Source organism: Piliocolobus tephrosceles, chromosome 2, assembly GCF_002776525.5.
Source record: "Piliocolobus tephrosceles isolate RC106 chromosome 2, ASM277652v3, whole genome shotgun sequence".
NCBI lineage: Eukaryota > Metazoa > Chordata > Mammalia > Primates > Cercopithecidae > Piliocolobus > Piliocolobus tephrosceles.
The window spans coordinates 151,517,702-151,529,776 of record NC_045435.1 but is presented as its reverse complement, the minus strand read 5'-3'; the positions used below and the strand labels follow the sequence as shown (position 1 = coordinate 151,529,776).

At 47.3% G+C, this 12,075-nt stretch overlaps 1 protein-coding gene across 6 annotated transcripts in view; it reads right to left on the bottom strand.

Moving 5' to 3' along the window:
• Positions 1 to 12,075, bottom strand: part of RFTN1 (raftlin, lipid raft linker 1) — a 204,481-nt gene that overhangs the window by 53,697 nt on the left and 138,709 nt on the right. For all 6 annotated transcript variants that reach the window (XM_023207354.2, XM_023207349.2, XM_023207351.2 and 3 more), the window contains 2 exons: positions 7,892 to 8,276; positions 250 to 453 (listed from right to left, as the gene is read on the bottom strand). In XM_023207354.2, the coding sequence (XP_023063122.1) occupies positions 250 to 453; positions 7,892 to 8,276 (589 nt within the window). The remainder of the gene's footprint in view (positions 1 to 249; positions 454 to 7,891; positions 8,277 to 12,075) is intronic.

The following is a 12,075-nucleotide window of genomic DNA, read 5'->3' as shown; positions in this document are numbered from 1 at the left end:
AAATAGAATCACTCCACTTTCTCTGTCATTTCAGAAGATACCTGGCTGACTCCTAGAGAGGTTTAGAGAGCACAGGCCCTGGGCTTTATGGAAAGTTCCTCAAGATGTGTTAATTAGAAATAAAATGCAGCATGGTTATCGGCTGCAGAGCTTTCTGAATGAAGCAGGCTCTGAAGAGGGACTAAGATTTCAAGAGTTAGAAGCCAAGTTCACAAAGGGCCACCCGAGGACTGTGAATTCCAAACATACCGTTCACCGTTCCAAGGTAGAAGACTGCGTTCACCAGCATGCCTCCTTTCCGGAAGTGGTCGCTCATGTGCTCTAACCAGTTGGCGTCCAAGCCGTTCACTGTCTGGCCATTCTTGGAGACACGGAGAGGAATGGTGACAGGGTAGTATTGCCGGCACTTCTGATGGCTTTTCGGTTTGTTGAAAAGGGTGAAGATCTCCATTTCTGTTGGGATTTGTAAAGGCAGTGGAGAGAGAAGAGGTCAACTGATGATAAAAATCTGCTTCATCGGGTTTAGTGGAATCTCTCAGGAGCCTGAATAAATGAGATGATGAATGCTGCAATCTCTGTGAGGCTGTATTGCTGCCAGATAATAAAGCCTCATTCCAAGTAGTAAGTTGAGGCTGGCTTAAAGTAACATGGACCTGAAAGGTTGGGCTTCTGATGGGGGACTTAGGTTTTTAATCTGGAATATAATGAATAGCTGTTATCTGGGATTAATGTGCACAGCTAGGTGTTTGAGAAAAGAACATAGCAGATGGTTCTAGAAAGTCATACAAAGATGTGTTTTAGAAATAAAAGCAGACATATTTGGGAGAGAGTGGTCTTTGAAAAAGTAAATGTACAGAGAAACATAAAAATAAAAATACTGCTCTAATTCCAGGAACCTTGTACACTCCTGAACTCACTATTTATAAACTGCAGTAGTGTTTCCTGGGGCTGAACCCATAATACTTAATCAAGTACATCAAAAATACATCATTGATATGTAAAAATAAATATGTTCCCGTAAATGAGAGTTCCTGCCTGGGGTGGCAGGTCGGTCCCAACAGCCAAGAAGGCACTGGGGATGAGGCGCCAAGCTTTCGGTTCCTTCATTTATAGCTCAGTTCTTCAGCAATCAATAATCACTGCCACCCAGCAGCTGAGCCGCGCTTGCCTACGTGCGGCTGGGCATGGGTTAGCAGCAGCAGCCTCCAGAAGCAAATACCTGGAATTTCAATCTAAGTCTGAGAGTCTATTTTTGTGCTCCTCATTTAGTCAAGCAATCAGTTGACCCAGCTTAAAAAGTCTTGCTTACACAGGCTAGTCAGGAGTATGCTTTGGTTTCCAAAAATATCTTGTTAAATCATAAGAAAATCCCCACCCTTCTTTGAAACAAGAGTTTAAAGGTCATAAACAATGGTTGACATTAGCAAGAAGGACAAAGCACATTCATGCTCCCTGCATGAGACACCTGAACCCACACTCTCTGATGCTGTTTCTCAAATTTCAGTATCTCACAATGTTTTGTGGTATCCAAGTACTAGTTGATTTTTTTAATTGACTCACTTTCCTTTATTTAAACAAATACTTTTTTTTTTTTTAAAAAAGGAAACTTTGTTTCATGACTGTGACGGCAGTCCACTACCACTTGCCAAAAACAAGGGGTGACGATAAAGCACATTAACACCAAATATGTTCATCTAACATCTAAGATTATCTCACATAGGTCACAAAGTCTTCTCACAGCCCCATCTGAGCGAACACCAGCAGAGATCTCTAGGGACAACGCTGGGCCATATTGCTTTGTCATCAGCAATACCCGAACGAACAGCAGCCATTTTAGGCTTTCCATCCAATAGAACAACTAGGAAAGGAAGGTGCCCATCTTTGGAAGTGGCCACCTGGGTTTTCAACACCAGTTCTAGCTTATTCATCCTCCCCATCCCAAGTTGCTTTTCTCAGCCCTTCTGCTTACTCAGGAAGCCATCCCCAGCCCGGAAGTACTTCCACCCAGAAATTAGGTATTGGTGTATGGAGCTGGTAATCACTAGACTAGTTTGTGAGTTCAAAATACAAACTGTAGAAATGGAGCGACACAGAGGAGGTTCGTAATGGAGGGAATCCAGCCATAAATTGGGGCTGGGGTGGGCAGGAGGTGAACTGGATGATCGGGTGTTTTCCAGTCCTGGGTGTCACGAGTTCCATTAAAAGCCGCAGCTACCGAGGGCAAGAGGATAAGCAAGGTTTTAGTGAGTTCTTGAGTTTATCTGGATCCTTCTAAAGCAGACCCTGCAAGCTTTCCTGTGCAAGTAGTTTATTTGGGAAGAGATCCCAGGAAAGAGGGAAGGAGTAGGAATGGAAAACAGGGAGTAGATGGAGATGATACCAGTGAATGAACGCACTGAACAGCATGTTACCGCTGGGGCAACTAGGGCTCAATCCCAACAGGGGCCCTGAGATACTATGTAAAACACACCTCAGATTCACCCACCAAAGGCAAGGAACGTGGGACATTTATCCTCATAAACTGAAAGTCACTCCTGAATCATTCATTCCCCAGGGCCCATTCCCGAGAATGTCTGCAGGTAGAGAGGCTAAGGAGGCTGTGGGCTTGGCCAGAGCTGCCCAAAGGTGACCCCAACATGGGCCACAGCTCCACTCGCTACAGCCTGCTACAGTCTGCTACAGTCAAGCACAAATGCAAATGAATTAAGAAGAAGAAGAAAAAAATCACAGCCTCTGTATGGGAGAAGTAGGTCGGGAATTTGGAAGTGGCCAAAGTCCAAAACTACATGGTAACACTTGATCACACAGAAGGAACTGGCACTCAGTGGCAAGACAAAAACACAACTTTCCCAAATGCGTAATGAACCAGAAAAAAGGGGAAGGCCAAAGGAGAAGTGAGAATGCTGGGGGTGTAGTGGAGGAAGACAGAGACCCTCAGAAAAGGTAGATGGTGCTGACAGCTTTCCCAGCTTGATCTTCCCCAGGGGGTCAGACTGAAACCAGAGACAGAAATAAATTTCTCAGGAAAAGGAAACAGCGTTGGAACGAAGAGCCTCCAAAGCATCAGCAGCAACGAAATATTGGGAGACACCTGATTGCATATGCGTAACCCTTGTACACTCCTCTGTCCCATCATCTCCTTGTCCCCAGTCCTTTCTCTACCCACATGGAAACCAGCCAAGAGAAACTGTCCAAAAGTGATGTCCTCTGATGTTTTAATATTCTCATTCTCCAACACACATCCTCACGTGAGCAAGCACCAAAGATTCCAAAAAGAAGCCCCATGTTTGTTTAAATTTTCTCAGCTGCTCTGTGACTCCGCCATGACCAGCTGGAAGATTTTTCCAGATATGGGACAGTGAGTCCCAAAGGGGTTGAGAACATTCTGGGAGTAGCTGAAGGACTGTACTGGCAGAGCACCCAAGGAGCATCGGGACTGTCTTCTCGTCTCTCCCTTTCCCCCACCTTGTCTCATTAGATCCCTCCTGTTACACATGTGTTCACTGTATTGACCTCTAAGCCAACCAGAGGAGAAAGCGAGGGCAGGTTAAGGGAGCGTGGGGCCCAAGGGTGGGGGTGGCTGAGTCCTGCCGGCTGGGGAGCCTGGTCCATTCAGGCCTTGCCAGGCTACTAGGGAGTGGGGAGGAAAGAGGCAGGTGTCCAGTCCTGAGGTCTGTGCCTGGGCGTGGGGACTCAGGCACAGGATGGAAGGCTGCAGTTTGCCTTCAGGTGGGGCCCCAGAGAGCCCAGGTCTTGAGGGTAAGCAGGGGACTGGCTGGGCCCTGCTGTCCCAGGAGACCTGTGGTCTGGAGAGAAGAAAGAGTTTAGAGCCTGGCTGAAAATCTGGGGCTCCAAGGGCTAGATGTGGGAGGAGGAGGCAGCTGGTCGTTAGCTGCACTAGAAGGAACAAGTGGCATCACACTTGGCTGGGCAGCCCAAGCTGGGTGGGGACTGCAGGCTGCTGAGGTCATGGGCAGAAGGGACTAAGCAGAAAGGTTTGCATTGGGAAGGGAGGCAGTGGGCACCATGGTGGCGAGGCAGGCAGGAGGGTAGAAGGGCCGCAGGCTGCTCCATCCAGATGCCTAGATCTGGGCAAGGCTGCTCAAGCTTCGCTCAGACTTGGGTACTAATAGCAGGGCACCTCTGGGCCAGCGTGAGGCCCACTTGCCAGGGCAGCAGGAAAGGCAAAGTGCAGGGACCGCTGCATGCACAACAATCCACGGGAATCCACCTCTAAGGATGAGAGCAGCCACAGGCATGTATCCCTTATTTATAAGGGCCTTTCACCTTCACCGTCTCATGTGACTCTCCCAACCTTGATGGGAGGGGGTGGCACTGGTTCTGTGCCCAGAAGCGTTAAGTGGATCCCTCAGAAATCAAAAGCCAGTAAGTGGCACAGCCAAGAGTCTTTCAAACCCCAAACCCTGGGATCTTTCCCAAATCTAACAAGAGACTAATTTCATCAGGACACAGAAGGCAGAGGCTGATGACCATGGGTGGCAGCTCAATAGCTGTTTGTTAATGGACTGAATAAAAGGCCAGAAAGATGGCGGCAGGTGGCAGATCTGGGAGGGGGCCGCATCATGGGGTCCAACTATCCCGGGAGTGGGGAGGAAGGAGCCCTCACATCAGGAAAGCCCAACCCCCAGGTTTTGGCCATTCACAATGAGCTGGCAGCCAGGGAGGGCTACTGAATAAAATCCTCTCAGTCAGAAATGTGATTGGCACCACAGGCTGGGGTTTCTGGCTGACATTTCGAAGCATTTTAAGTGAGGCGTTGCAGGGTAGGAAGGGCAGTGCTTGGAAGCCTTATTATTTTGGTGACAGTGAGAATGATTAGAATTTTCGTGAATCCGTCTAGCCTCCTGGTTTCTCTGATGGAAGTTGTGGCAATGGAGATGCTGAGGCTGTCCCTGCACAGGCTCAGGTGATCATGGCACAGCATGGACCTCCAACCAAAAGGAAATTCCCCCAGACCAGGAGACAAAAGTCAGCAAGCAGGAAGAGGAACACATGACACACGGCGGGCCTCCCCCAGAACCTGCAGGGGCAAGGAGGCGTGACGGCTGCGCAGAGCCCGCAGAGATGGGGAGTGGCGACCTGCCCCTGCTTCCGCACAGAGAATCCACTGGAAAGTCCTGTCTGAGCAGGCACTGCCTAGATTCCTCTCCCCAAGGCCTCCTCTAAAGGAAATAAATTAACTGAGGAGAAGGAGGGAAGAGGAGGGAGACTCCCTCTGGATTTTTTTTTAATTGTCTTGCTGTGATTGCCTATTTAAGCCCACCTGGCAGAAGAGGAGTAAAAACACTTCACCCTCGTTAGGGGGCCCTGAGAGAAGGCAAGCTGGGAGCTGAGCAGGCGGTGGGGAGGGGTGCCTGGGGGGCCCTGTGTGTGCCTGTGGGGGGGGTGATGGGGAGTGGACTTCCCAGGAGAGAGGCCGGGGGTCAGGTGAGGGTCACAACCAGTGGGGACAGGGTCCCTGGACGTTCAGCCTTCAGGGAGGCCAAATGCTCAAGCTGTGATAAAGAAATTTAACTGTATGGGGGTATAAAAGGTGACGCTCCCCATCTGTAAAATGGACATAGTAATAGCATCTTCTGCCACAAAGCTTTTGTGAGGAGTAACTGAGATAACAATAACACAAGGAGGACACAGAATAGTGCACTTGGAGGGTGACTGCCATCGTGACCAGTGAAAGGCTTATATGTGAAATGATCCCTGTGTGAAAAACCCAAAGGCTCATTTATTCCACCAAAGGAGGAGAAAGGGATACAGTGAGCTGCCTAAATTCCAGAGATTTGCAGCCCGCGCAGAGAGATAAAGGGACTGCTTTATGTGTAGAGACAGGCAGTGTCTACCTGCCTAGGGAGACTGGGCTGGAAGGAGGCTTTAAACCCTTTTCCTGGCCTACCCCTGCAGAGCTGAAATTCTCATCCATTGGTGGGCTGAACACCTCCAGAAACACACACATTCACCCATTCCTCCCCAGCAGGGTCTGTTTCTCCAGGAGAGAACAGGGACTTGGGTGATGGGATAGGGCCCAAAATGCTTTGGGTGTCAATTGTTCTGTGTGTTCAGCCATCAGGCAAGATTCTGGGTGAGGGAGGTGAGTGGCCACAGGGTAGCAGGAAGGTCCTGGGCACCTGGGGAGGTTCCAGTGAATAATCCTCTCACAGAAGGCAGGAAATCTGGAAGGAGTCTCGGAGGAAGGTGGGCTCTGGAACACAGGAAGGATCTGAAAACTCCTGAGGAAACCTCAGTAGTAAATGCCTCCTTTCTCAAAGCCAAGATTCCATGAGAGGTAGAGATCAGGCGTCAGGACTACGAGCCTGTACCCCAGTAATAGCAGCTCATACTCATGAGTCAAACAGTGCTGAGTGCTTTAAATGTACATCTGTAACCTTTCCATGAGAAACTATCGTTCTATCCCTATTTCACAGAGTGAGAAACTGAGGCATGGAAGGCAGGCTAGAATGTAAACAGATGCTAGATTCTTGAGCACCATGCTCCCCACCTCTCCGTCACTCCTGCCCTTTCTCCTGGGGGCCTCTGCCTGGCCTGGCCCTCGCCCTCGCCCTCCCACGGTCCTGGACTTAGAGAAGGACTCCAGTGAGGTCCATCTTCCCGCCCAGGATTCAGAGCACACACATCCAGCCCATCCTCCATGAGAAGATGGAGGTTTCTGGACTAAGACCTGGGTGTTCATGTGGAGGACACACCGGACTTAAATGCATGTTCAGCTACTCCATGAGGGCAGCAGGCATCTGCCTCAAACAGCGAAAAATCACACAAATGAAGAGCTCTACTTCAGTGCGTAGTAAGAAGGCTCAATGCCTTGATTAAATAGTCTTACTATATCATAGCACTGAGGCGGCTCCAATATCTCCCTCTAAGTCAACTTTGCAAATAAGCCCCTGGAATTAACCATCCCATAATTTTCTTCTCAAGAAGTTCTGATGTAACAAAAGAAATTGTTTCTCCTTGTTTTCCCTTCTCAAAGCATCACCTGTTCATTATCACTTGTAAGAGGCTAATTTCAAGAATTAGTAAATAAATGATAATAACAATATTAACCAGGGAGATCAGCCAGAAAGGCCTAAACAGAAAGCCCTCCTAAGCCCTGGGGGTCTTCTGTCAGTCTTCATACTTGTTCGTCTTCCAAAGGCTAGAAGGGGACACATGGCTCATGCAAGTACCTTGCTCTCAGGAAATGACTGGATGCTAGATTTCCTGGAGAAAGGGGGAAGTATGGATGGTCGATTTCTGGAAGAAAGTAGAGAAAAAGGAAATACAGAGAAACGGAGGGAACCTTTGCTCCCTGTAAATCTTGTTAAGAGCCTCAGTAAATCTTATTAGTCTATCACACAGGAAAGACCAAGCAGAGAGGCGTGAAGGGATGGTGGGTAAGTCCACCTGGATTCATATGCCCGAACTGCCTATTTCCAGACTGGGCAACAGATTTCCTCTCTAAACCCCGGTTTGCTCAGCTGTAAAATGTCTTGCTTTAGGCAGGTATTTTAACAAGTGGTGTGCAGGTTTCACTGGTGCCTGACAGGCTGACACTTCCTGTGTGAAAGCTGGATAATTCAAGGGCAATTTCGAGAGCACAGGAGATAAAAGAACTCACAGTCTAGAATCCACTTCAAACGTGACATTTTGGAGCAAACTGTAAGTCAATTTCATGTGGTTCTGTACTCCCCAGAAGTCACAACTTCAGTAAGTAAACAGTCAGGTGGCACAGATAACTGCTTGATAAAGTGTCTCCTGTTTGATGGACTGCTGTCTCTACACTCTAATTCCATTCCTTTTTCTCTGAGATACCATGGGGATTAATGAAAAGCTGTTAACTGCTCTTTAAGCGGGTCAAAACTCCCAGCGCTGACATACTTACTCCCTGAGAGTGGCTCTTCATGCACCTCCAAGGGGTCGCTCTCCAGTCCATCCAGTGTCTTGCTCACCCCCCGTGGTGAAAGTTCTCCACCATCTGCCTCTCCAGAGGGTGAGCTGGGCTGCTCAGCGATGGGCACCTCCCCTCTGGGGCCTGAGCTGGGCTCCGGGCTTTGGTTTCCCCCAGCCAGAGCACTGCACATGTCCCCAGTCCCCGGCTTCTCATTCTCCAGTGACGCGTGATCCCCACGTGCGGTTTTTGCATCTCTGGCATCCTCGGTACTGTTGGCAGTAGACATTGGAGCGCTGCTGCCTGCTGAATTCACAGGGGAATGGTACTGAGGTATAACACCAACGAATTTCAGGCCCTGGCTTGCAGCCTCCTGGATCTGTGAGGCAAACAAAAGGAAGGGAACCAAGTGAATGGAATGGTCTATCAGAGGGACATGTGCAGCGTGCAAAGCGCCTCCCCGAGGCCTGCGAGGCTATTTCAGGGGCACGGGAAGATTTCCAAGCTGGCAGGAGCCCCATGTCCTCAGGGGCACCCGCCCCCACACCCTAGTCTGAAGAAGATAGTTTTTTTTGTTTGTTTAACTATGTTGTCTGATGGACAGATAAAGCATTTGGCTTTGAAGGGTTGAAATCACCACTTTGAAACACTGCATTAGTCCTTATTAACATTTTTTTAAAGAGACTGGAAAAAGTTCTAAACAAAGAGTTTGAAAGAGGAAGTTCGTTTTGTTAAGAGTTTGGTTTTTTTTGTTGTTGTTGTTACTTTTTTTCGGATGAATCACTGACTTCCTGCTCATCAGACTACTGTATAACTACAGCTTGTCTATATAACCATATACAAATAACAGATGGCATTTTATGGCCCAAATAGCTTCCTTTTTGGACAATAGTTTTGGCAGACAAGGGCAGAGGTGAGAAAATCACCCCTGTGCCAAGGCTGTGGGCACATCCTCCCTGAGATGTACCATCTGATGGACACCTTGCTCCCTGGTGCTCTCAGGCTTAGGGAAGGTCAAAGGAGCCCACAGATCATGCCCAGCCTACAGCCACAGACTGACCCTTGGCTCTCCAAGTCCTGGCCCACACCATCCAGCAGCGAGGTGATGGTTCCTTCTCACTCCCTGTACCAACGGGATGGGGGACGAACACCCACCCGGAGTACCGAGGTATTTGAACTCTTCCTTTCCCTAAAAAATAGCCCAAGGCAACTGGATTGAGTATAAGTCATAAGTTTGAAAGAAAAATTGAAAATAATAACCTAATAAAATAAAGCAAGAGCCAGCTAAAGCCAGAAGGTAGACTTTAGGGGACTTTCCAGGCAAGGATGCTTAAGTCATTTTACAAATAAATAAGGCGGTGCAGACCTCAGCGCTAAGTCTTAGTCACCAAGCCCTAAGCAGATGACCTCAGAAAATCTTGAGGCCTCTGCAGTGATAATCTACCCTCATTTGAGAGTCAGCTTTGCCAGCATGGAGCTATTCTCTCTGAAGGAGCAGCAGCCCTGACAGCTCTCCTCGGAAGAGCCACCCTGACATTAAATGGAAAGTCATTTTTGTTCCACACTGCACAACCTGGAAAACTGCAGTTGCAAATGCGCAGTCCGGTCTTTCTTTAAATCCTAGCCTGTGCTGGACATAAAATAACAATAGTAGTCATTACTGTCTATGGTATAGACCTACTATGTCTAGACGTTGAGCTAGGCATTTTACATAAGTTAAAACAACAAACCGTTTCATCCTTCAGTGACGCTGCCTGGTATCACTGTCTCCGCTTCAGATGAGGACAGTGGGGCCCAGAGACATTGAAGTCATAAAACAAGCAGTGAGTGCAAAGCCGGAGTGCAGAACCAGGTCTGGACTGGGCCAAGTTCATTCTTTTAATCACAAGACTCAGTGGACACATGTCAAGGCATCAACTACATACATGTCTACAGGCATGTATGTGTCCACTCATATACTCAAGAGTTGGCTCAATTCACTCTTCAAAAGTTAAAAAACAAAACAAAAAAATCTTAAAGCCATCCATTCCATTCTGAAAATTTCTTTTTTCCCTCATTAATCTATGATATCCACCTATTTTAAAAATTATTCTATAAAGCTCCTAAAAGAAGGCACAGCGGCCGGGCGCGATGGCTCAAGCCTGTAATCCCAGCACTTTGGGAGGCCGAGACAGGCGGATCACGAGGTCAGGAGATCGAGACCATCCTGGCTAACACGTTGAAACCCCATCTCTACTAAAAAAAAATACAAAAAACTAGCCGGGCGAGGTGGCGGGCGCCTGTAGTCCCAGCTACTCGGGAGGCTGAGGCAGGAGAATGGCGTAAACCCAGGAGGCGGAGCTTACAGTGAGCTGAGATCGGGCCACTCCTCCCCGGCCCGGGCGACAGAGCGAGCCTCCGTCTCAAAAAAAAAAAAAAAAAAAGAAGGCACAGCAACACAAATTTTAAAAGAAAATAGCGGGGAAATAATTATACCAAAGAACTTTGGAGGCTGAAGAAAGCCACTGTATGCAAAGCATACTTCTGAGCTTTCTGGCAACATATGCCAAAAGAGAAAGGCAATGGATTTTATGGCCCTCGAATGAAAGAGGAGACACCTGCACTAGCTTCTGCTACTACTCTCTTACTGCAGAGGAAACAGCTATGACTACTGAAGCATTTTAATAACTGCTTCCATGGAGGGCTCAACCACAGGCCAGTCTCAACCAGTCATGGAAATAGCATGAAGTTTAAAGGCTTTTGGAAAGGCCTGACGTGGAGCCCCAGATATGTGACTCACTGTCTTGGGGAACCAGACTAGATTATATAAACTTTCTGTGCCTCAGTTTTCTCATGTATAAAATGAGTGAAAACACACTTATTTTTCAGTTGCACTGAAGCTTAGTTTAGACATTATATATGGCAAGTGCGCCAAAGGATGGGGCACAAAGACAGTATCTGTAACCTCTCTCCTTATCAGTCCTTGGCTTCTGTGGCCCTGCAGAGACTGCTGTCATCTAGAGTGAAGGGCGAGGACTCCCGACACAGGACATTATCCCAGCTCTCCCCTTTCTCACTGGGACTGGAGGAATTGGAGAGGCTTGGACACAGACATCTGCCCTTCTCCCACTACAAACCAGACAACCATATTCCTTTGCCATATTGTACTGCAAATTTATCCTCTAGGCCAGGGGTTCTCAAAGTGTGGTCCCCAGACCAGAGCATCAGCATCCCCTGGAAATCTGTTGGAAATGCAAATTCTCAGGCCCCACCACAGACCTATTCAGTCAGAAACTCTGAGGGTGGGTTCCAGCAATCTGTGTCTTAAGAAGTGCTCCAAGTGATTCCAATGCAGCCTGATGTTTGAGAATCACTGCTCTAGAATACACATTTCATGAGGGCCGGGGTATTTTGCACTGCTGCATCCCCAGTAATAGAATGATGTCTGATGTACAGCAGGTCCTCAAGAAATATCTGTTGAATGAATGATTCTCTCCTGAAATGAGCTCCTTGAAGGTATGGATGGAGACATTAATTTTTCAGCTGTAGGATTCAACAAATAGTTAAGCCCCTACACTGGCGCAGACCAACATGGTGCTTAGGTACTAGGAATGTAAAATAGGATCCCCAATCCTCAAGAAGATTTGGCCAATTATTGTGAACAGACTTTAAAAATAATTACAATTATCATGGAACAATTAATGCTTATAATGATATGTAAAAAGTCAAGATTCTGAACTTGATAGACTTTATTATGACAACTATGTAATACATATACATAAACTATGCATAAAAACAGTCACCAAAATGAAAACAGCACTGTATTTGGGGAGTGGGGCTATGAGTGATTTTTTCTATTACTGTGTAATTTTCAAATTCACCTAAGGGGCATGAATGTTACTTTTAGAATTGAAAAAGTAAATACTGTGAAAATTCCTCATGGAGGATAATATAGTAATGGATGTGAAGATGTAGAAATGACAGTGACAATGGTGATTATTTCTGCCTGAAGGGGAGGTTGAGAAAAGTCTCTCAGAGTAGATCAGCGATGTAACAAATGACATGGTGTAACACAAAAGGAAGAGTAAGAAATGTGGCAGAACTGGAGCATGTATGTCTCACCTTAAAGTATTCAAATCCAATTTTTTTTCCAAAATGCCATGCTAGACAAAACCTATTTGGGATCTACTCTGCAGAAG